The sequence below is a fragment of the Haemaphysalis longicornis genome, unplaced genomic scaffold (assembly GCF_048455015.1).
Source record: "Haemaphysalis longicornis isolate Haplotype H1 unplaced genomic scaffold, Haemaphysalis longicornis Haplotype H1 scaffold_7, whole genome shotgun sequence".
Taxonomy (NCBI): Eukaryota; Metazoa; Arthropoda; class Arachnida; order Ixodida; family Ixodidae; genus Haemaphysalis; species Haemaphysalis longicornis.
Genome location: NW_027526422.1, coordinates 175,069,938 through 175,095,783, shown reverse-complemented (window position 1 = coordinate 175,095,783; position 25,846 = coordinate 175,069,938). Strand labels below are relative to the sequence as shown.

General features: G+C 46.4%; 1 protein-coding gene across 1 annotated transcript; it reads left to right on the top strand.

Annotated features, from left to right (window-relative positions):
* Nucleotides 1-1,508: 1,508 nt before the first annotated feature.
* On the top strand, nucleotides 1,509-14,740 carry LOC144145549 (uncharacterized). The gene is made up of 6 exons (XM_077677195.1): nucleotides 1,509-1,668; nucleotides 6,154-6,257; nucleotides 9,275-9,337; nucleotides 11,637-11,699; nucleotides 13,399-13,452; nucleotides 14,567-14,740. The coding sequence occupies exons 1-6, from the start codon at nucleotides 1,590-1,592 to the stop codon at nucleotides 14,654-14,656; spliced, it is 453 nt and encodes a 150-aa protein (XP_077533321.1). The 5' UTR covers nucleotides 1,509-1,589; the 3' UTR covers nucleotides 14,657-14,740.
* Nucleotides 14,741-25,846: the final 11,106 nt, after the last annotated feature.

The window sequence follows — 25,846 nt, the reverse complement described above, 5'->3', positions numbered from 1 at the left end:
GAATAAGCCTACTACACCTGAAAGGCTAAACTGAATTAGAGTTTTTACGCCCGGATAACGCATAACAACAAATGTTTACTCGCATTATCGGTTCCGGAGGGCACATGTGCTCAAAGGTTACATGTGCCGGCATGTAGATGCACAAGAAGCGTTCACTTTTTACTACTGAAGAGAATCGGCGAAGTCAACACAGCCGTTTCTGTACTTTCACATTTTATACGATCGCTTGATATGTAGTCCACAAACTTGTCATTTTGGAAGCTGGTAGCGATAAAGTGGTGGTGTGCCTGTAGAGATTCTCCTTAGAGCGGTGGCCATTTTCTGTACGGGACAACAAAGGCAAGAAGGGTAACACAGGCTTTCCGGAAAGAGGGGCGCGTAAGGCTGTTGCCTTAAAATTGCAGTGGTCCATTTCCTGAGAAAGCCCCGGATGCACGAACTAAAAAAATAGTGATAGCGTGCAAGATAGCGAGCAAGTAAGCAAACAAGCCACAACTCCTAGCTTCGTGCAAGCTGATTTTATCCTTTTTGGTGGAATGTATGACGCTGTGGGTTGTGCGTTGTGGGTACGTTCCCTCGCAAGTTATTTTCAATTCGGGATCGTGGTTCGAGAACACGAAGCCGCACATTGGCTAATTAGTTCTTGGTCAGTCTACCGCACCGGTGTCTATTGTAAAAAGTTATCGGCTTGCTGTAGTACGTTAGTGAAGAAAATGACTGCTGAAATATATCCACCTTTGTCACTGCTGGTTCTATTATCAACTTCTATTCTATTATTCTATTATTCAACTTCCATTATATTACCAACTTCTATGACATTATATTATTATACTATCAACTTCTATTATACAAACCAAGATCGCATAATATTCTGTCTGAATAATATAATAGTAGCCCGTAGAACGTGTCTTTGAAATCCGCGTAGCAAGAGTAAGGATCTGTGTGTGACCCTCGTGAAGACAGGGAAGTCTTGCACCATTTTACTGTCAATTGCTGTAGTGGAACACCAGAAGAAAATTTTCAACTGACGCCACTTTCACGTGCTTTTATAAATTTTATTGTCCTTAAATATGACCCTAAGATTTCGCCCATTCAAAGTCGAAAAGACGTACTGAGGTTTCCTCTCAGCGACATATAGGAGCTGGCAGCATTGGCTAAGCACACATTAAAACGATGGATCCCTCTATTTTTCCTCCTATAGGAACCACGCGCTCACGGCAGCGAGGTGCTCTTAGTCGCCCGTGCCTGCCATTCCGGGTACGCCGTACATCTGCTCAAACATAAATTCTCCCAGTGCGAACCCATCGATTCACGTGGGTCATTAATGAATAAAAAGCTCCATAAAACAGATGAACGTTTGCCCAGAGACTCTGCCTTGAGTGTCCCTGGAGCAAAATTCAGCAAATGCGCTGAAGGTTTTTTCGTGTGCTTTCATTTATTATATGCCCGTTTCAAGGGCAACCTTCTGGCGAAAAGTCCCCGCCGTTGTCATATAAGCAAAGGGACGGACGGAACCCTCTGCTTTTGAATAACGACAGCTACAGCTGACAGGAACGTGACCGGACACTGCCGCATTCAAACCAGCCATCATGTTGGCGATCCTTTTGGTGTCCTCTGGCGTTCTTCTAGCTACTGTCTTCGCGGAGGAGTGCGCCAACGCAAAATTTGGTGAGTAGGATGAATTAGTGATCTTGGTATGTTTTTCCTAATTTTCACTACCGACGACATGTAGGGTAATCCAAATAGCATCGTTTTGCCTCTTCAGACAAGCGAAGTGGTTTTAACATATCATGGGCCTTCTAAAATGTAATAAAAAATTTGCTTATCAGCCCTTTCTTAGTACTCTCATAAAACTAACTTTGGTGTCACTGCGGGCTCATAACATGTGCCCACTCTAGAAAACCTTGAAAAGAAATGAGGAAACACGATCGTGTAAGCATAGGAATGAACAATATGAAAATGATGTGTCGTCACTAATGGCTAACTCGGCATGCTGGTGTAAAATTCTGGCACAGACTTGTGGTCAAGTTGCTTCAAAAGTTTAAGTACTGTGAGAGCGTGGGGTACCTTTTCGAGGAATTCTGGCAGCAAGAGGAGAATTGTTTTGAGTACAAGCTTGGTATCGCCTAAGAAACCCATTAAACTAATTCAAAAACAGGGAGCAACTCCTTTCTTGATGAACTGATTCCCTCCCGTCGCAATTCAAAGTCTCCAAACTTATTACTGATACCACACAAACACGCACGACATGCTCACCAAGGCCGCACAACCCGCGGCAACAAAATACAAGTCAGTGAAGTGCACTGAAGAGAGCCCCCTATGGCTACAGTCCTAATAAATATATTATATTAGCCACAGCGTCTCCCTAACGCTAGTTCAGGAACAAAAGACGATTCTAACCAAACGGCAACAAATGGTTCGAGTCGGCACTAATCCTTCTCTTTCAGTACTCGTGGTGGCAGCCTTCCGCTGACCTTGAGTTTACGAAGTAAAGCTTCGCAGCTGGGAGAGCGCATGCGCCATGCGCCTAGTGGCAACTACGGTTGCTATGCGGCTGCCGTGGTTGCTATGCGGAAGCACCAGTTGCTGCACGGTACAGCTGCTCCTTCGGTGGCTACGTTAGTGTGCAAAGGAGCAAGTTCCGCGTTGGGTGCAATAGCGCAATAGGAGATAAACGGTGGCGTGGTTTTGCCCAAAAAGATATATTTGCACTTTCATTTCCTAGTGATAAATAAAGTCTGCGAACGAGGTGTACACAAGTGAGAGGGATTGTAAAAGTCTAATTTCTGTTTTCGTGAGACATGGTCGTAGATATTATTCATAGCAGTAAACTAACCTGTTTTGCTGATGTATGTTGTACTAGCAAACGAAGCCTTGTTCACAAAGAGAGCAGTGCTCAGGAACGTTATACAAAAGTGCAGTATCGACAGAATGTAGACGGAGTCTCAAGCTAAAATTATTTGACAAGCAACATGTGACCCATAATATCAACTGTTGAGAAAATGCAATACACACGTAAGTTTAGAAGTTTTGGAAGGCTAGGGTTTCTCAGCATAGTGAGATCCAAAATGCAAGCCCGTTCGAATGCACCGGAAGGCGCCCGTGTTTGTCGCTCTACGGTTGACTGCACGTTGATCCAGATAGCGCATTCCATCGTGCATACAATTTGCCCTTAGACTTGCACTCACCATGTAGTCGCGAAGGGCAAGTACGCTGTTAGAAGCCCTAGCCTTCTGTGTCCATCTGAACTGCCGTGTACTAACGTACCAACTTTGTGTTGACGGTCATGAGGAAACTTCAACAAATTTATGTGAAAGTCTTGTTGCGTACGCAAAATGTACATCTACATTCACGGCAGTCTTCATATTTTCGTCAGAAAGCTAGTGGGCGCGTACCACGAGCACACTTACTAATTAAGGTTCCACTACAGAGCGCTACTACGGATAATTGATCAATAAACCACGACATTCTTTCGAAACCTTCTATAGCCCGATTTAGCAAGTCATAATCCCGTACGTCCTCAACCCTCCACCACCATACCTCGACATTCTTCAAGAACATTTCGTGACTCGAGTTACCCGAAAAACGTCGCGTACCTTACTCCTCCACGTCCCATCAACCAACATTAACCTATCCACCTGTTCCACACTTTATGTGCAAAGGTGGGGCGTGTTTGTACTCCTCGTGTCCTGCGTCTTTTTTTCGTTGGTTCTTTTCGCACAGTATAAACCAACTTTCCCACTCTTCCACTTTATGTCCACGTGTGCAGTAGTTATCGGTATTTGAACCGATACCGTCATGTTCCTCATGCCAAGCATTACATGCATGCTTCATGACAGCTGGGGCGCAGCGGCGGCGCATACATGCACGGCGCATGTGCAACGTTCCTGAAGTCGCGTCGAGGGTCTGTGGAGCAGGTGTTGCGGCAGTTGTGGCGTTGTTGGTTGCTAGGCAACTCGAGGCCCTCCTCGAGGTTTTCACCAGTTTTTTTTTTTCGCTAACGCGTTATTTTCGCTAAGGCTTTTTTTTTTCCGCTAAGGCGCGTCTCCGGGACGCTCGGCGGTCACCGCGAGGTACGCACTTACGAGCGTTCGCCACTTTCTTGTTATTTCTAACACGTTACGCGCCACACATTACAGCCAGCTGCAAAAGCTCCGCTGTTAATAAAATGGGGCGGTTAGGCAAAAAGCCGACGCGGAGTCGAGGAGGTTTGCGAAATACGTCCGCCAGTTGCCGCCAATTACAGAGCGATAGGAAATTTTTTAAAAACCATTTGTGGTAGTTTTTGGCACTGGTAGTTGTTATTAAAATTTTGGCTAAAAAAGAAACTGCTCACCTTTAAAGAAGTTAATTCAGCATGAACCCGTGACATTCATCTTGCTGTGTGCCTATCGGCCGCCGTCCGGCCGGTGTACGCCGCAGGAGCCTAACGTTGTTAGGAGCGGGATTACAAGTAATTTTTGGGCAACTAGCGATTTCTGTGCAAGTGGCTGGGTTGTTCCCCATGAGACGCCACTTGGGCCACGTTGTTGCCCATGAAGACACCAGGCAGGGCCACGTGACCCACCGCAGACAGCTTAAAGACACATACGAGAGAAGGGTACACGACGGCGCTGTCGTGTCAGTATTGTTTGCTAACACTGTATCTTTCACTGTGGGACAGGAACACAGGCGTGAACTGGCTCAATTACTGACTAGTTTGGGCGGAACATATAGACAGCCGACCACCTGCTTAAAAAGGGGCCATGAAGACAAAATGCAAATTTGGCTCATTCAAGAGATTGCCTAGTTAGAATATTACTGAAACCAATTTTAATACAAAGTTCCGTAAAATGAGTTACATGATCAGGAATAAAACGAATAGGCATGCGACGTCCTGGCTACTTTTCCGAACTGAACTGATGACGTATTATGGGCAGCTTGTTGCGATTGGCGGAGGCAGACAAAATCCAACGCAAGCTAAACAGGGATTATAAGCTCACAGAACGAGATATTAGTGCTTACATTTAGTGCAAAGGTTTTAAACAATAGAAGTTACGAACGACCGCGTAAATATAGAAGCACCAACACGTACTGCGCGCACTACGCCGGCAGGCGCGTTGCACAGCCGTCGGGCGCGTTGCGTTTGTCTGCCACCACACTGGCCAACTCTCATAAGCGACATCGCCACTTACGTGACCCTGCCTGTCGAGCATACCCAATGTTTAATGAACCATTACTATCAACCGCGTCAGAAGTAAGCCACGTAAAAATGAGGTCAAAACAGAGGAAGTGCGCACAGCGGTCCTCGAGCGGTATCGTACCGCCATCTATGAAGGCAAACGGTAAAAAAGGCGTCACAAAAGGCTATTTTGCCATTCGCAGCAACCGTAGTCAACATAATAACGTTTGAGTTAGGTACGTTCCCAGAAGACGTCAGCGCTGACGTCACGAAACACGCTATTGAGCGGGAGAAATAAAATTTCGGTTTAAGCTGCTTAATTTTTCAACGAAAAAAGGATCTTTTGCTGCCCAACAACGCGGAGGGGGGGGGGGGGAGATAATGCCTGAAATCTTTCAAATAAAATAAACCTGTACGTTGTTTCCATGACCCCTTTACGTATGCGGACGAAACGATACAGACGAGGGGCTTCATCTGCTCTATAAAAAGACTATCGTGCAGCTCGGAATCACAGAATCTTTCGCAATCAGGCCCACACCGCTCGCACGCCAACATGATGAGGCGATTACCTAAATCCGAAATGTATACCTGACGGAACTATTTCGGGGGTCTCTAAGTCTGGCTTGACAGCCAGCGCTTTCAATACCAACTTATATTTCCTTTGAAGATATGATGAACACGCGTTTCTGTGTTGGAGTAACTGATAAAACACTTTAAAGCTTATGCATGCTTGAGATAACACTACTGAAACGCGTTTTTTAGGCGGTGTTTCACGCATGGATAGCACTACGGTTATTTTACGTCTTTAATAAAGCGGCACCTATGCCAGTCGTCGTATTAGATTTTACATGATGATGGAAGTCCGCGTTGGCTACCGTAACCCTAATGGGCCGTGGCAACCACCTTTAACGTTGGAGAAGATTTCTTGTTACTATTGGTTTCTTGACTGAAATTCTAAGCAAAAAATAATCGCTTCTTTCATTCTTTTCCAGATGAGGCGACAATGAAGGAAGCTGGAGAAGTCGCGTCAAACTTGATGAAGGATTGTGTGCACCTGCTTGACAAGTACCCTGCGCCGTTGAGCACGATTGCAGACGTGCGTTGACGCTTTCGTTTTTCGGCTTACACGTAGACTGTGTACTTAGTGTTCAGCTTTCGCAATTAAAATCCTGGACGTAACCTTCACTCTCTGAAAGTGTAGCGGCGAGCTTTTTCTGCGCGAAATGAGGTTCCTAGTTATGTGATGGAAGAAGATTCCGCTGTCATAAGTACGCTTGCGACACCCGATCACAATTTTCACCGTTGAATTCACTGCGCCCTTATTAGTTTTTTTTGTGATGCGCACAGAACATTGCAGAGCCCCCCTAGGCATGTTCTTGCCAGGGGAGAACACTGGAAGCGTGCGATTGAACTTCGGACGATGAAATTTCTGCGTGCTGACAATGCCGCCACTTGTATCACACGATGAGCTGATATATTACAGGGTCAAACTACACGCCTCAAGCCAGCTTGCACCGTCTAGGGAATCGCACGCACAGAGCAACCTTTCGATGGCTCAGGTTAAAAGTAGATATGCGCGTCCTTTTTCTTTGCGTTTTATCAGTCCCCCGCCAATTGTTTGGCTTGAATGAAGGACCTTTACTTGATTGATTGATTGTAGGGTTTAACGCGCCGACGCAACGCAGGCGATGAGGCGCGCCGTAGTGGAGGGCTCCGGATTAATTTTGACCACCTGGGGATCTTTATCGTGCGCCGAAATCTCGAACACACGGGCGTTTTTGCTTTTCGCCTCCATCAGAAAAGCGGCCGCCGCGGCCGGGAATCGAACCCGCGACCTCGTGCTCAGCAGCACAACGCCTTAGCCACTGAGCCACCGCGGCGGGTGAAGGACCTTTACTGCCATGCTTCGTGTCATGTCGGCGTTGAGTAGTGGATAGGTCTCCTAGCTGCACCACATGCCGCGGTGTTCGATTCGTCTCCCTGCCACAATTTTTTCAGTTAGATGACGCATTTTGTGGGCACGAGGTGTTGGTACCGATGAGTTCCGGTGAGACAGGTTACGTCACTTCTGGGCGGGGCTTTTGGGGATGCCTTTTTACAACGCCGGCTGTGCACGCTATTGCGCCAACACTGCCTAGCGGCGCTTTCAGAATAAAATGTACAGGTGCCGTCATAAGTAATTGGAGCACGGGAGCTGTGGCCGAACTGCATAGGAGCGCCGTGTAGCTGCACCAGCGGTAAACGAAAGGAGCAGAACACGCATGCGCGCCTGCTCACAGTGATAGCCCATCGATACTTCTCAACCCACTTATTTTAACGTGGCTTCGAGCATTATTCGCAGCATACTGGTCTCAGCGATGGCGCTGATAGTAGAGGTGGTATCTGGCAGCGTCGCTCCCCCACTTTCAGCGCACGCGAGCTGCTGGAGAAGAGTCGCAATCGCAGGGATCTGAAGTGACAATTTTTATTTTCTAATATTTTTAGCTCGGTATGCTATCAGCGCCAACGCTGAGACCAGTATGTCGCGAACAACGCTCGAAGCCGCGTTAAAAGAAGTGGGTTGAGAATCATAGAAGGGGCATCTGCGTCGGCAGGCACGCATGCGTGTTCTGCTCCTGTAGTTTACCGCCAGTGCAGCTACACGGCGCTCCTATGCGGTTCGGCCACAGCTCCCGTGCTCCAATTACTTTTGACGGCACCTGTACATCTTGCAGCAGTTCTATTGCAACAAGACTTGTACCCTACCCTCTTGGATTTCGCATCTTAAAGATGAAACCTTAGCATTGGCGTCGCCATTTCTAAGGAGCCAGCTGAACTCCTGGCGGAGCAGCAGGACGAGGGGGATGCGGGTGTGCACGAGCCTGATCTTGGGGCTACGTTACGTTTTGTCGTCTAAGGACAGCGAACAGTGCCCGCTGTTTTATGTACAATAAATTTGGCGCTCCTTGACACGTCGTTAAGCTGCACGTTACGCCGCATGCCAAGCGGTAAACCTAAGCGTTCGGTTAACAGGGGCTATTGGCCAAGGTGCTTAGTCATACTAAGCCAGAGAAAGGCAAATAAACAAAAGGAAAATGATGATGACGACACTTCCATGCCCACATCTTAGGCCATGCACGCGTACATGTTGTCCGCAGATCGAATTAAGCTCGCTCGCAGTGGCACACTCCTGGAGAGGTGAATTAGATAACGCTCATAAAATGACAAAAATAACTCAATCGTTTTAGTCAGTTGAGAAGTTCAATCAATCAATCAATCAATCAATCAATCAATCAATCAATCAATCAATCAATCAATCAATCAATCAATCAATCAATCAATCAATCAATCAATCAATCAATCAATCAATCAATCAATCAATCAATCAATCAATCAATCAATCATTTAGAGAGGAAGCACAAGAAGACTCACCCCATGTATACGTACGCGCACTCTGAAGCCTGGCAGAGAGTGTTACATTTACAGTTGCACATACTATCGGTGGTGAAATTTTATGGCGCTTTGTAAGTACGTATGCATGCCGATTTCCGTGGTTTGGGTGGTCATTTTGGTGGTCAGGTGGACCCGTCATTTTTGTTTTGGCCGACAGTTTGGAACTCATTAAAGGTACTAGCGTTACTCAATATTTCTATTCGCATGCCCTAAAGCGTCCTTTAAAAGCCAATCTTCGGTGTGTAAAGGTTAACCATTGCTGTAACGTACTGTTCAGTATACAGCGCTGGCCGTTTTATTTAAAGCATAGAATTCACACATTTTAGTGACCAGTTTAGTTACAGACAGCTGAAAAAATCGGACGCATAAATTTTAAACATTTCTTATTTCGGTCAGATTTAATCTACAGAAATGCGCAAAAATGTGTTGGTTGCTCTGAAAGGAGTCCACGCCTACGGGATACAAAGTTTATGCCAGCATGTTAAGGTCTCTATTTTTTAATGCGTAGTAGCTCTGGGGAGTGCTCAAAATTCTCTCAACTGTATTCTTATATGTGATGAAACAAGTATCGTTGCCGTCCAGACGGGTTTCTTTAGCGACTGAGATATATTTGTGGTGTTTTTCTTCGCTTTTAGTGCGTTTAGTAAAATAGTAAGTTTGCGTGTGTGCTTTCGTTTTCAGGGAATGAAAATGCTCTGCAATGACTACGCCAGTTGCCACGACAAGCACGAGTCGCTGACATCGGTACTGCTTTAATTTTCCTAACTCTAAAATCAAAACAAGTAACCTTTGGCGAGAGTGGTTCGTGTTAAAATGTCACATTCACTGCACATCTGATGGGTTTTTGCTGTTCAAGATGCCTCAGCGCGAAGTGCCAAGCGCTGTGAACAAATGAACCTGCCCACAAAAGCGTTACCTTCGCAAGAATAACGTGCTGTACGTCACTGCATTTTAGAAATGGCTTTATGAGGATTGCTGCAAGCTGATTGTATTAGCGTCCACACCACGTTTTCGGGCGCATAAAGAGGCGGTCAAAATTGATCTAGCCGCTTAATCCGCTTTACAATTATTATTAATAAACGAGCAAGTGGAAACCCAAAAGGTTTAGATATGAAGTACAAATTATTTGAAGTGAGGAAACAAATGTTACGTTGAAACTTTTTTTCACTGGATCCAGGATGCACCATCATCGCTGGACGTTTGTCGCAGCATATAGAATCACTGCGTGTCCAGGCAAAAGAGCAAAAAAAAAAATTATCTGACCCTGGTTCCCAAGTGACCCTGGTTTCTAAGATAACTAGCGATATTGCTAACGGGAGTAATGGTAGGAGACCAAAAGGAACGATTCATAGAGATTTTTGAACAGGATCTGATGTCGTTGCCCACCTTAGCCGAAATGAAAATGCACCATTATTGAGAGCGACGTAATTTTACCGTTGAATATTATCTACAAAACTGCAAGAATTTTATTGTCTTGAGCGATGAGGCCTCAAACAGTTTGAATGCATTCGCTGGCGTACCCCAGGACTGGTGTTTCTTCCGTTTTTTACATTAGCGAAATTTCGATTTATATTAGTGAAATTTCTCTGGATTAACTCAGCCATTTAGTTACTACTAGTCGCAACAAATTGCATTACATAATCAACAATAAACACAAAAAAGAACAACTCAAACTTGTCCAATTAGTAGCATTATTCGTACGTGGTGTAAAAAGCGGGAAAAAAGTCTTTGACGCCTTTGCAAATAAGGATAATGTGATAACCGTTGCCTACACTTTTGAATATCGGACTGGTAACTACGATGACGACAAATATTTGGGCATATGACTTAATCATATAGCCGTTACCTTAGCTGGAGTCAGGTACTACAGGTTCAACAAAACAAGCAAAATTAGCCTCCCTAAAAAACGTCGAAACGCACCTCATGCAACAGAAGAAACTTCTAGAAAACTCCTGCAGGCCACTGATAGAGTATGCAGATAAGAAAGTATTACTTATTCGAAATCTACAAGTTAGTTTCTTTTTTTAGGCCATTTCAGGCATGCTAGCGTTACAAATAAAATATATTAAACCCAAGCTTTAATCACTCACCAACCGCCGAACAACATCCAAAAGTACCTGTTATCTTTATTATTGCTCACATTTTAAGTAACTGCGAGAAGAAGAAGAAGGCAGTTTAAAGTGAACCGAAAGAAAAAGAAAGACGTACTCAGGGATAAAGCCAAATGTAGAAGTGGCAAAAAATCAGTTAGGCTGAGAGAAAACACCGTTTCTGCCTAGGAAATACATGTTTAAATAGTGCGATAAGGGAGCGTCTGGTTGTCTCTGGCGGCAAACTTTTTTAAAAACAGCTACATCAAACCTGAGGCACCAGTCAGCTCGACAGAAAGGCACTGTGATTTTGGTAGGGTCATGGACATAGACGGACTGTTTGTTTCATCAAAGCAAATACAGACTTCGTACACCCGAGACATGGCCGAGCACCACCTTGTTTTTAAAGGGACCCTGCTACAATTTTTAAACTTTTTCCGAAATATTAACTGCTTCCAGTACTTCCAGCACATCCAGTATTTACATAAGGGAACTGCAAAGTACCTCAGCCAAACATTACGGCTCTGTGCCCATCAGATAACTTTGAAACTTGCTGAAAAGGTTTTTCTCTCTTTCCTGGTCTTGGCGTTCTCCAACCGCTGGAATTACGCCATTACAACGGTGTAGCGGCTATTGGCCGGCTTTTCGCTAGTTGCAGTAATGAACGTATTCAATAGCCACTTAAAAAAAAAGCCACAAAAGCAAAGCAGAAATGGAAGGCTGCGACGAGCACATCGCGCCTTGCCGCTCCGTGCCGGCTATAACTGGAGGTTTCGTAGTGCTCTCACACGCAAAGGAAAGAGTGAAATGGTTTATCGGAAGTGTTGCAGAGTCTTTTTAATGCGCTGAAGGTATAGTAACGAAATCGCTGATTCGGATTCACACCAACCTCTGACAATTCTTGGACTTCCGTCGGAATGCGTCTGTGTATGTTTGCATTTATTTCAACGCAGAAGCCCGCCGAGTACCGAAAGGAACTGATAAAGTGTGTTCAGCCCCATTTCATCGCCTTCTACGTAAGTAAACGACATCATAGATTTAGCTGAGTCATTGGATTCAAAAAAAGACGAGCGTTTCCCGGTTAGAAACGTCCAGTCTACAGGAAATCGTTATGGCTGACAAAACTCTTGTGCCCAAAGGAGATACTGGGTGGCTGCACATAGGAGATAACTATTTAGTTCACTTAACACGACCAGTACCAGTCATCCGCCAGTACGGACTGCAAAGAATTTATAAGAAAAAACAGCTGTTCCCACGGTTCAATGTAAATGCATCTTCCTTGTTAGCTCCTGGTTCCTACATCATAATTAGCTGTTCAGGTTGTTTTCAGATTTTGTGTTCAAGTTGTCGTAAAGCAAGTGGTTTGGCGGTGCTAAATCATGTAGTTCACTTGAAGAACTATGCACTATATGGTTTGTCAACGTAGCCAGATATGTATTTTCCTTATTTTGGTCAAGAGCAACCGTTCGAGCTTCTTCATAACTAAAGTCTTGCCGAGGTGCTCTCATTTTCCGCTATGGGAACAAACAACAGGCCGGAATAAATCCGCCGACACTACTAAAAGCTGCCGGCCCGCGCAACTGGTTCTCCTCAGGGCAATGGGCGCGCAATGGGCCGCCTAGATTATTAAATATTTTTCTGTATAAAAATCACTCGAAGCCTTAAACAACAAGAACATACCGAGCTATGTTCGCGGCCATCACAGCTTTAGGGCTTTCTCCATTTACACAACCAAGCTGAAAATTTCAAACTTCATCACGCAGTGCGTCTCTGTCGCAGCGGTCCTATGCAGCCTTGGATTCAGGGCAGTCAAATAGTTTGGCTCAGTGCATTTTTCGGAAAAGCCAAACCCGTGTTACTAACATTTTTTGTTACTACTAACAACACCATAAAAACACCTTCCTCGAAAATATTGGGAAGGCCTTAATACGCCTATGTACATGATATGCCTTACATATAGGCCTGTTTTCACCCTAACCGAAGCTTCCACGCAGGAAAAGATACCTAAAGGCTTGTACGTTATACTAGACAAAAATATGTTTACTTCAGTGCTGCTGAATTGCCGTAAAACCTTCCTCAGAACCTTCTGATCTGCGAGTACCTCCCCAGAACCGCCCAATTATCATCACGGACTCTATTAAATACCACATGGTAATATAACTTAAATTGATGTGTCTTTAAGATTGCAGGGTGCGCCACTGGTAGGCTTCAGCAATGACCTTTTTAAGTTACCGAAGATGACCAAAAAAGAAATAAAAGAAACGCACAAAGAAAATAACACCGATGCAGAATTCACGAAGATACGCGTGCGTTCCTGAATGTCCCCGATGGAGTGACGTGGCGTTCTTGGCCATTATTGTCGTTACCTCGAAGTACTTTCAAATAGCGTTCAATCGGAATTGGATCGTCGCGCAGAATTTCAATTGATTCCGGTGAACGGTTTAAAAGTACTACTGCGGAGTCTTCTTTCCCCATCACAGAACCCAGCTTGCTCGTGTGCAGCCCGCACAGAGTACAATACAGGGGCATAATATTGCACACAGCTGCGTAGTCAGGTTTACCGAACAATCATCCAAAGGCTTTATCCCTAGGTTTTTTATACCAGTCAAGCTCCACGGAGCCTTGAGACCTGTTTACTGAAAAAACCGAGCAAGCGGTAACCGAAATTGAATGTGAAGATATCAGCACATGTCTTTCATCTTGTCTCCGCTGCAGAAATCCCGACCCGAGCTGAAGCATGAACCGGAGGTGGTTGGCAAGGAAGTGAGCGTGAGTATGCAGCGCCTTGGAATTCAAGCTCCGCTTTTATGTTTAGTGACCCGAATAAGCAGATTTACGCTCCTTGTTCTTCTCATTGGGGTTCTCCTCATTTAAGAGGGCACCTGCTGATTGAAATGTTCCAGATTGCATTAAAATAAATTTTCTCAGATGTTCTATCAGCGAAGGTATGGTTGGAGATGAAAAATTAAATCAATTTCTCTCAACGTGAAAGCTGTCCAGGGCTGAGAAGTGATTCGCCAAAGGTGGCTGCGGCGAATCCCTCTTGACGAGTTTCAGTACCAGCCTGGCGTTGATGCCGAAAGTATTCGGGAGAGGGCGCCGCAGCCCCGGAAAAGAGACACTGGATTTAGATTTCATTAATTTGTAGAATTTATTACGTTAATTTATGATATTCCTTATTTTATAATCATCATCTCTAGAGAAGGCAATCGGAGCAGGGTGCATCAGAAAGTAAGGTGGGCAGATAAGATCATGAAATTTGCGGGGATAAACTGGTCGCAGTTAGCACAGGACCGGGATGATTTTATAATATCGTGTACTTATTTTCGGCCTAGCAACGGCAGCCCCCATGCCAACGGCACATCGCAGAGATCACCCCCAGCAGTTTGCATATGAGTACCGTGTCCCGGTGCAGCGCAATAAGATTGACAGTGGTTTTGTAACACCAGTGACCCAGGTGAAGAAGCGGGGCATCTTCTCGAAGCCTGTGTTTGGGTGCGTGAAGCCGCATTACGGCCGTGGCTAGATACCGTGACCCCGGGTATGCTACGACAACAACCCGGTCCCCTAAGGGGCTCCGCACTTAAAATAGCGTATTAAACCATTCATGGTTCCAACAAAACAAAGACGCAGAGCCCGATAATGACTACTATGACGTGGAGGTGCGGCACTCTCTTGTGTGAAGCACTACTAGCTGAGGTGGGAGAATTTCTGACTAGCAACATTGAAATGCTTACTTCCGTTAACAAAAGCTGCTGTGTAATTGCTTAAGAAAACAAACAGATGAGATCAACTGGCAAATGGCGGGAAATAGCTTAAGAAAGCGCACGTCCTGGATCCTGAATATGAATGCATGTATTTCAAGTTGTGCTTTTCTTTTCAGGAATGCATCATGGACCATATCCCGCTTTCGAAGGAAAAGGGAATGGCTGTCGGCCAGTGGATTCTGAAGCTGTTGGGAGCAAAAGAATAGGTAGAACTCCCGGACAGAAAAAAAGCGATGCGCCTTGAGGCCGCAACTACATTTCTTCGTTAAATAAACACCCCAGTGAGCAATGCGAAAGGAAGTTGTGGTGCTTTTACCTTCTCAGCGGCGATTTCTCATTGCTACACAAAGGCGTCGGGAAGAAAAGTTGAGGTACATTCTAATACGTGTACAAAAATATTTTCTCGGGCTTGGGTTGCCTGTTTCTCTTGGTTTCCTTGGTCCCGTGTTCAGTATACTTATAGAATAATCCTTAAGGTAGCTTCTAAAAGTTTTGTACGAAAAAAGCAGCAGAGTACCATAACATGGGTTAGCATGTGGAACTTCTTGTGGAATGCGGAATCTTCCCGCGCCAACACATTTTTTTCTCCGCCAACGTTTCCGAACAGCGTATGAAAAACGTAAGTAAATAGCCACTGAAGTTAAAGGGAATGGTAGGAAGGCACGGAAAAGGTGAGGGGAATACCGTAAAAGCCCGCGTATAATACGATGTTTTTTTCCAAATTTTACTATGTAAAATTTGTGCCTCGTATTATAAGTGGATCCCGAAGTTCTCAGCCGAAAATTTGCACTTTCGGTTTCGGTTTCAGTGGAGGGTGGGCCATCTTGCGGTGGCGTTAGCTGGCTGCTGCTTCTCTCAGCCGGCGCAATTTTGATTGTTTTGACCACGTGAAGGATCGGCACATTCACCGCAAGTCTATCACAATGTCGGGTGCACGAAGGCAGTATTCAGCGGCAATAAAAGAAAAGTTATTTTATGTGCCGAGACCATCAGGAATTGCGCAGCAGGACGGCAGTTCGGCGTCACCGAAGGCGGCATTCGCGGGTGGAGAAAGCAACAGGTGCTTGACTGGATAAAGTCCGTGAAGAAGTTGTTGCGCGAACCCCGCATTGAACTCATTGTCATTCCAGGAGGAATGACATCCCAGCTGCAACCGCTAGACGTTTGCATCAACAAGCCTTTCGAAGACTGTATCAGGTCCTGCTACCAAGAGGGGATGAGGTCAGGAGACCCGTAAGTGACAGCTACCGAATCGCTGACGCGGACTTCTCCAGCGGTGCTTCGTGGCTGGATCGCGGATGCGCGGGCCAACATCCCAGAGGAGCTCGTCAGTAGCTGTTTTAAGAAGTGCGCCATCTCGAACTCCCTTGATGGCACTGAGGACCACTTTCTGTGGGAAGACATTTCCAACTAGGCGACTTAGGAGACAGCGGCAGCGAACCTGACGATGACTGAACGGACGTCAGGAGACAGTGCCAGCGAAAACTGACAATGACTGAAGGGTAACTGCAGTGCAAATAAATGTTTTCTGTGCTGTTTACCTCGTATTATATCCGGATGAAAACTTTTTTTCTGATTTTGCTGTCCCCGAATTACACCTCGTATTATACGCGGGTCCGTATTATACGCGGGTTTCTACGCTATATATTTATCCACGAAAACAAGGTTACAAGGAGGATTGACTTACTGTCGTTCCGCTTAGTTTGAGGAATTTTTGGCTTATCTACTTTCCCGCCTGCCGTGGCATCTTTTGAACTCGCTGGAGTATGTGCAGAATGTATGGATGCCGGGTTGCTCCGCTTGCTCCCCTCTCCTAATATTTCACGGCTGTCATAACGGTCGGCTCTACTTCACTCATTTCTCCAAGTAGTTCATTCTGGGTCAAAGTTCATTCATTCTGGGTTACAGTTCTGGGTTGCAGTCCATTCTGGGCTACACGTCCGATTGCCAAGTATAAGAGAGTGGATGACTTTAGTGTGGCAAAGAGGCAAGGATGCCCTGTTGTCGGATATGGGAATAAAGGTAGCGGATGATGGTTTAAAATAAAGCTTTTTTCCGGCATTTTGAGCTTTATCCTGACAACGGCAGGCCTGGTGGAGCCCATAAGTGTACCACACGCACGCTGCTGGAAGGGGCGAAGACATTCTGGGGTGATGATTGACTTTGCAATTCAAAAGGAGCTGTTCAAGAGCCACAAAGGGTGCGCTTCAGGGGGTCATCAAAAGAGGGGGTGACGATCCCCTACCACACCACTTCATAGATACCAAAAAGTGCGTCTTTGCGCAGCGTTGAGATGCATGGCGCATTGCGAATGTGGAAAGTAAGCGTACAACTTAGTAAATTGAAACCGTTTCCCCCCCCCTCCTCTCTTCTTTACCACGTTAGCACCGCAACCGCGCGAAGAATCAAGTGCTCAGAAGAGTGCGCATGTTGTCTGTAAGCACGCGTTTGAATTGTACATACGACTCTTCCCGCTGTGCAGCGACACTTTGTACATCTCCACTTGGTGCTGTGAAATGCTGCGAAAGCTGTGAAATGCAATCCGGAACAGTGCACATGCCCGAAGTACATATTTAACAATTTTTCCCGATACTGACCACCTTTTACCAGCCCCTTTTCAAATATTTTCTCACCTCAATACGCAAACTGTGCGATGCATTTAGCGGCATAAAACGTTGCGGATGTGCGCAACTACATATTTTAATATGCTCCAAATCTCACTGAGCCCCTCTTTCCTAAGCATCACTCCCTCTTCATCTAAGTGCGCAAGCCACGCGAGGCAGGCAAATACATGCACATTGCCTATACACGAAGTCTTACATTTGAACACCGCGCGAATTCGGTGGACGCGTTGCAGAATGAGATTTAAGACCTGCTTGACTGCTAACGCATTTACATATGACCGTTACTGTCATGGAGTTCCCGATGTACCTGTTATTTATTTTTATAGCCGGAAGTTTGGCTAGTTGGTAATATGATCCTCAACTATAATGTTGGCGCTGAAAGACGAGGCACAAGATTGATAAAACAAACTCTAGACGTCAACTCCGCTATTACCCATATAAAGCACTGTGCATGTGCCTACTTGTTTCCCTGAAGATGTCGTCGAAAGGTGACAGTCTCCTTCCGGCCCTGCCATGTAACTTCCTCTGCTCTCGCCCCCTTCGAGCCCTGACGCTGCTCCAATCTCTCGGTCCTCGCATGATGAATGCAATGAAGTTTTCTTCAAATCAATTAAATTTTCCTACATTTTCACTACTACCCTTCCGTCTGTTGAGTTAGCACGCGCCCTTTTCTTGCTCTTTTGTTTTACTTGTGGCTTGAACAGCCTGCGCTGACATCTCTCGTTTTCTTTATCTGGCCTCTGCGCCAATTTAAGTGCTGTTTTTCTCATGCGCACCCTAAAAACCAACTAAATGCATTCTTAATTACAAAACCCTCGTGCTGCCTGATATGTATTTTAATTTTGCATCATATATGCTTAACGTGCCTCTCGCGCTGAAAAATGTGACATTTACGGCCCGTAGCCGCAGTTCGTTTGCAGCGACGCAAGCAGATACGCGGCCGGCTTTTGGCCCTGCGGACAGACAGACAGACAGACAGACAGACAGACAGACAGACAGACAGACAGACAGACAGACAGACAGACCAAAATGTTCGCGTTTAGGTATTCCAAGAGAGAACGCCGTCTTTGAAAGGAAGGAAAGAAGGAAAAGCAACGGGTCCTCATTGCAAAGGGTGGGGAAACGAGCGAAAGCTAGCTATGCGAACACTACACGCAACGCTCACCGGATCCGAAAACTAGGCGCATTCATCGTTGCACGGCAGAGTGTGGCGCGTGTAGTAGGGAAAGGCACGGGGTAGAGAGTGCCTCTGTGCGGATGAGGCTCACTTCGGGCTGCTGCGGAAAGAAGAATGTGGGCAGACGCGCATTCCAAGGGACACAAAATTTGAGCCAATGGTGCTTAAGTGTTAAGGGCGGGGTAAAACGTCGCATGGCAAGGCATTCCCATTTGAAAATGATCTGGATGTTTTGATAGCCCATGGTCTTCTTAGAGACAGGCAGAGGGCTTGCAGCATTCGTTGCACTAAGAAAATCATTCGTTGGCTTCGTGATTTCAACAGCTTTACAGATGTAGGTCTGTACCTTTACAGACAATTGGAGCGAAGATTAGAGTTTTTTAATTAACGGAGCCATGAAGACAAAATACAAGTTGGGTTTATTATAAAGACTGCTTAGTCCCGATAAGAATGATACCAATATCATCGCAATCTTGGAACAAATAACGGAGATATTAAAGAAAACGTGTGAAGCAGTCGTGACCCCCTAGCCAATTTCCCGCAACCTTTCTATGACGTCACGGAACCTTGTTTGTGCGATTGGCGGCCGCCTAACTGACTTGTCGCGACGGCACATGACTGGACGTCTGTAATGGCGCCTCTAGTTCCATTTGAGCGCATCACTTGAATGCTAACGTGCAGTTAACGCACTGAAAATTGTTAGATGCGCATCTCATTCACTCGCCTTGTCCCTCCATACGGCGTTGTCCATCCACACCCCTCCCCCTACACTAGCTGCATCTCATTCACTCGCCCTGTCCCTCCATACGGCGTTGTCCGTCCACACCCCTCCCCCTACACTATAAAAAAATAATACTTAGCGGCGCCCGGTTTCGATCCCACGACCCTGTGGGCGGAACGCGAGGTACATGGTGCTCTTCCCACTGCGCCACAAAACCGAGACAGAATCGAATGCGGTGAACGCGCCTTACATCCTTGACTCATTCAACCTACGTCAAGATGCTACTGATACAACGCATGATGGGGCAATGATGAACACTTGCAATTAAAGAAAAGAAGCTCCCACTTACAGCAACAATGATGGGGTAAAAGTCGTTGCGACAGCGAAGCCCCAAACATACCACTTAGAGAGATTGACCAAGATTGGCCAATAAAACATAATAATAATCATAAAACATAATAATCATACGCGTTCCCGACACGTTTCACGCGATTTCAGAATAAATCCAACGGCAACACCAAGTGAACCCCACGATTCGTCGCATCTACAAAGAGTTCCCCTCTCGGGGAGGTGGGCGCAATTTTTTTATTGTTGGCTCGTATGACGTCAGTCTTGCTCATAACACGTCACTGTGGCGCAAAATTTGAAAGTTTTTAAATACTTCTTGCTTTTTTTTTCGTCCTTCGGGGCTGTAATGGAGCTGAGTGAGATACTGAATCCTAGTTCTTTCAAATTACACGAAGTTGTATTTTCTCTTCATGGCTCCTTTAAAGATATAGGTGACAGAATGCAACTGATCGGGCGATGGCACTTGAAGCCGCGTAACCCAGCCGACATACTGATGGTGCCTTGGTCAGCGCTGGCGGCGTACCTGAGCGTTCTGTCGAGTGAGTGCTTGTGGTGGCGCGTAGATTAGTGTACGTCCTGGAAGTGAAGTGTACGTCCAACTGCTCGCCTAGTGGAAATGCCGGTCATTAAGAGTGAGTGAGTGGTGACATGTGCGCATTAAGCCACCCAACAGTAAGCATCAATGTACTAAATTCGTCCTTGTTTGGTAGACACCAAGGGCAGTCAATAAAAGAGGCAGCCATTGGAGCTCTTACACACTGGCGTACCATCTTCTTCAAGTTGGTTGGCAAACCTAAATATTTTTATTAAGCTGTACAAAGGGATGACCCAGAACTGCCGATTGCATACGCGCAACGTTATCAAAGGGTTGTTTAACCCTTTGATGCCCAGCGTTGCTCAGAAGGAACAACCAACCAATCAATCGAAGGGACGTTTGCGTTAAGCAGTGAATAGTTGTAACGCTCGTTCGTTGCAGAAGCTGGATTTATGCATCCATTGTGAAAGCTTCCAAAACGTGGTTGTATATTCTGGTCGCTACCTTCAGTGAATGATGGCTTGGTTCGGCCCATCAGTAGGCGCATATTGCCAAGTACTAAGTTGGATCTGCAGCAGGTATTATACTGATAGAAAGTGCACAGAGAAGATGTAGGTTGGAAACGCTTTGGTTTTCATTAGTACATACAAAGTTAGTAGAGGGTTGAATGCCATTGACGTACTGGCAGTGACGTACTGCCGCGGACTCCTTGTAATGCCCACAATTAAGGTGACCATTGTTTGCGGTCAGCAAGAAGACCCAATTATTGCCAGGAATGTAAAGCGAAACCACATAAAAGGGTGCGGTTTCAGTAAAGCCATCAAAGCATTGGCTGCTTCTGCAAGTTCAGTTGTGGCCATATTTGCACCCTCCGTTTAACAGAGGGCAGTGAATAGTCACGGCTGTGTCGTAATATGTACAGGGAGATTGTATTGCAAACATCCTACTGTGAATTGAAATAACATTCTGTGCCTGATGGGCAGCGTCTTGTACAGGCAGCGTCTTTACGAATGTGGTAGCAGGTGTTAATGGTGCTTGCAGATGAGATCCATACGGTATTACTGACATCCCACGCGCTGCACTGATATGAAGACCACTTCTCGTTCTGCTCCTTTCGCTGCGATGTTTCTTTGCTCATAGTTGTGCTTCGGAAGGCAGAACTAGGTGATTGTTAGCAATCATAATGGGCGAGCTCTCTGGTGCCATTCACCTGATTTTAGCGCTGCTGCTAAATGTTCGTAAATTATTACTAGCGCATCGTCCTTCTTGCCTCAGTGTGCCACAAGGTAATTTATTGATGAAAATGTATGATCGCGCTCAGTTTGACTCGCAACACGCGAGCGGCTGCCCGAGCTGCTACTCGGTCGCTTCTGGCACCGCGCTGCTAGGCATTCGTGAACTTCATGAACTTAACCGTGTTTATTTTTCGTTTCCTTCGTAAATGGTCAGTACGTGAAAACCTATGATGATATAATCTTCAACATTTGGCAGATTTGTAGTGTGAGAAATGCTGTTTAGAGAGAGAGCGTGCCTCAATCTTGTTGGTAACTTTTAGGTGGTCGCGAATGATATCCTTTCTTTAATTGGAGAAGCTAATACTGATACACAAACGTGCACTACACAACGTTGGAGCTTTCGCCTCGTGGGCGGCGCTGGCTCGTATTTCAGCATGTTTAACTTATACATCAGTTTAACGCGCATGCAGTGTTGTGGTAATAGTGTCTGACTGCGTATTTTTCCTCTGGAGGGCGGCGGAAAGTCAGGTGAGTGCTCATAACACTCCTGAGGAAATTTCCCCTGAGATTTTTTAATTAGGGGCAGGAACCGATTACATCACCGGTGGAGTCGTTATAAACCTTTTAACGAAGGTGAAACTGCATTCAGGCGAAAAATGTCCGAAACAGGGCCAGTTGTAAGGATTAGAGGACCGGCTTTCAAAGAATTCAGGCATGGCTTCTCTCGGAAGCCGTCATATGGAGTTTACGTCTTCTAAGCCCCTCGTCAGCGCAAAATTGTGGAGGCGATGTCCCTACACTTCCCTTTCTGTTCTCGTCAAAACTCCCCGCAAGGATCTGCGACCTTCTATTGACTATCGGCGGCTAAACTTGATCACTACTGACAAACCCTCCCCGCGGCTGCATATAGACGAACGTACGCAGAAGGTCAGCAGCGCTCGTTTTATTTCTGCTATTCAGTTTCGTTCGGCGCTGTTACCAGGTTTGCTGGCGAAGGATGCTAGCCGGCACGAGGCCTTTCTTGCACCCATGGGTTCATACCCTCGAAATCTTCCGAATATTGGAATCGTACTGTTTTTGAACCCGTTTGAAGAAACTGTTGCGGGGCTTTGACAATTCCGCATTTGTCATTTCCGACGACGTTTCCATTTATAACGCCGCGTGGCCAGAGAATTCAGCTTAAAAATAAACAACTGCGCGCAAATCAAGGGGTTCAGGAACACAAAAAGACAACACAAGCGCGGACTCGCAATTGATATATGGTTGCACACATCAAAAGCTTAAATACCCAAGCGCCCCATCGATACGCCTTACGTACCCGCCGCGGTGGCTCAGTGGCTAAGGCGTTGCGCTGCTGAGCACGAGGTCGCGGGTTCGATTCCCGGCTGCGGCGGCCGCTTTTCTGATGGAGGCGAAAAGCAAAAACGCCCGTGTGTACGAGATTTCGGCGCACGTTAAAGATCCCCAGGTGGTCAAAATTAATCCGGAGCCCTCCACTACGGCGCGCCTCATCGCCTGCGTTGCGTCGGAGCGTTAAATCCTACAATCAATCAATCGATACGCCTTACGTGCGTCACAGTTCTCGGCGCACTCGACCTCACGTACAGAAAACAGTAGAAACAATCTTTGAGGCACAGAAATGGAAAAAAAGCTAGCAACGATAACCGCAACATGCATGCCCTGAACAGGCATCCTAATCGTGTTTACTGCGCATCTACGTAGGCATCACTTTTGTAGGCAACTGTAAGTAGGCAACCTTCAACCCTTTTGCAGAGAATTCAGACCACTTGCACGAAGTGTGACATGTTTACGTGGAGCTAGTTTAACTATCAAACCACGAAAAATTGAAATGGCACGCCTGGAAATCATGTACCGTGGCGGCGTTATTGGTAGTAATCAACGCCGACCGTCTGAGATAAAGGCGGCGGCGATCCTTTGCAGCCCTAAAAGGAAAGGGACATCTGGGCATTTTTGGAAGTCGCAAGTCGGACTTAGATACATCCTGACGTGCGGAAGCTAGCCCTCTGAAAGAATGAGCCACCAACGGTCGTGTGGGGCAAAAAAAATTACGCCCATCTACCCGCGAGGGAACCCTGATGTGTTGCGACGCATCTGGGGGGGGGGGGGGGGGTTCAATTGACGTTTCCATTGGGTTGATTCTCTAAATCGCGTGAAACGTGTTGTGAACGCGTATGATGCATTTCCATCACATGCGGGTGTTCTCATACGCGGGAAGATGGGCGTAATTTTACTTTTCATGCACATGCATACGCGACATGAGAGAGTACACGTGTTTTAGCGGCACTGGCCACCCATCGCTGGTATTGGACTGCGTCAGTCCACTCGCTGAAGGTACTGTCGCTTCCATCCCGTCTTCATCGGAAGATCGTCTTCTTTAAGTCAAGCACGGAGGTATCGTCAAGCAAAGTCAAGTCAAGGGCGAGAGCGAGCGATTGACTGATCCGGCGCCGTGCGCTCCCCCGCTTATAATCCCGCTTTTGAAAGGAGAGGAGCCGGGGGGAGAGTCGCGCGCATGCGCACGCTTGCGCGCCGGAGCAGACGCGAACGTAGGCGAAGCGCGCGCACACCAGCTGTTGTTATGATAATGAGACGGAGCGAGAGGGCTGCGCACAGCTGTCGGAGAGAAGAACGGAGGAGAGTTGCACATGTGCAGTGAGCGTGCGGACGCCGCGACAACGGAGGGACATACCCGAGAGCAAGAGATGCGTCACATCTAAAAAGAATCAGGCTTTCAAGGCCCTACAATATTCGTTAACCAGGCACCCAGTATTGAATTCACCCTACTGTTCGAAGCTCTCCTTACTCCAGTGCTATTCTGATGACAGGCGAATGGTCGCAGTTTTTTTTTTTGCCAGAATTTTGACGGCGGGGACGAACACACAGTATTGCATGCGAGCCGCAAGTGGACAATTCATGATGAGGTCCACAGCACCCCTGAGATGGGGTGTGCGTGTCTAGTTTTACCGGAGCAAAAACGGCACTTTACCTTTGCGGCCCGGCAATTCATCCTCGAGGCTGATTACACCCCTCTCACGGGGTTGTACATGATGCCCCCAAAGAGCCGGTGCCCTAAAAAAAAGAAGAGGCCTCGAGACACCCGACTTTCTCGATTGCTAAAAGATTCATGACTCAGGTTTCCTGTTTTGCATAACTTTTCAATAACATCTGTTTCACCAGGTGTCCACAATGTCAGCATTTCAGATATTTGCTCATTTTAATACCACTAGGCTAAAGGGAACTTGTGTTATTCTATTTTTGTCGCATCTAATCACCTGGTAAAACTTCAGTTTGAATCTGACTTCCCGCGTGACAGCGCCACGGATTAGTGTCTTGCCTGACCGGCAAGGTTCGTTCAAATGAAAAACGTTGCCTTGGAAGTGAAGAGCCCGAGAGAATCAGCAGAACGGTGCCTTGGGCGGAGTCACCTGTGATACCCACGCAGCGTCTATCCCCCACTCCCTGGGGTTGAGACGAGCATGCATCAGGGGAATGGTTCATGGGGATCACCAGGCCCCTGCGGAGAAGCTCTTACGAATCAGCTGTGACGCTCCCAGACTGCGGGCCCCAGTTGTCGTGTTAGCGCGGAACGAATGCGAGCGGCGCAACTCTTTCGCTCAAATGGGGCCGTGAGGCGTTCAGGTCCCGTCACGTGTCTCATGCGATGCCGTGACGGGGCGTCTAGGGAGACTTCGCGATGACCGTTGAAATTCTTACCAAGCAACGCAAAGCCAGTACCGCCAGCTGCCGCGTAGCTGTTCATGTCCTAGCAAGGTACTGCAAACGGAGATGTGTGCTGGCATCAGATCCGGCTTATAGACAGAGCGCCGCTCTTCGAACCACTTTGCACTCGACTCGGGCCCCGAAGTGACGGTTTCTGTTACGAGCGTATAAGCTAGTTTCTCGGCAAGCAATGCCGGTGCTGTTTGGGACGTACACGACCCAAACAGCACTGGCATTGTTCAAAAAAAGGTCGTGGCACTTACTAAGAAAACACTAACCCCTTACTTGTCCCAGCATACACTGGGTATTTAGTGCTATTTACTAACTGGTCATGCAAAACCCAGTAAAAAGCTACGCACGACAATGTGGATCTGCTGGGCGCGCAGCACGACATAGACACATTAAACACGCACATATCACACGTAGACAACCAACAAATAAACTGAGCAAGAAAACCACCGAGATGCACGAGGAGAGCGAGTACAACTTAGTTAACTTAGGCACACATCTGCTCTTCTTGCTTTTATAGCTAGCAGCGGAATGTCCTTGATATACTCGGTGAACTTGTTGCAAAAATGAAATATTTTAGCGATAATTTTAGAATTATGCATTTTAATGTGAGCATACACACGTGAGCAAGTCGATTTGCAAAAACTTTTTAATCGTGATTTGGCATGGGAAAAGTGCTGTAGTTACTATGTTTAATAATTCATAGAACTTTGTACTATCAGTGAATGTTAGTATCTAACAAGCAGCAGTTCCTAAGTGCACGGTATAGACTAGTAACTGTAACACACTTAGTGGCAGGACCTACGTACCGTTTTGGGGGGTAGTAAAGTTCGTAAGGAGTTTGTAAATACAGCCGTTACTACCCTTTTACGAGCTTTTTTGTTAAGAGTGATATAGTTAGACAACGTTCGTCTGCCGACAAAGTTCGACAAAGTTCTCGTGCTGCGCCGCGCCCCAGTGTGCTGCAACGTCGTGTTGCTCTTCTCGGCACGAATTAAAACTGTTT

What these genes read in the sequence shown, in the direction of transcription:
- LOC144145549 (XM_077677195.1), top strand. Translation starts at nt 1,590, where the DNA reads ATGTTGGCGATCCTTTTGGTGTCCTCTGGCGTTCTTCTAGCTACTGTC. An exon ending in CGTTGAGCACGATTGCAGAC is followed by an intron (nt 6,258 to 9,274) that starts GTGCGTTGACGC and finishes TTTCGTTTTCAG; the next exon opens with GGAATGAAAATGCTCTGCAA. An exon ending in AGCACGAGTCGCTGACATCG is followed by an intron (nt 9,338 to 11,636) that starts GTACTGCTTTAA and finishes ATTTCAACGCAG; the next exon opens with AAGCCCGCCGAGTACCGAAA.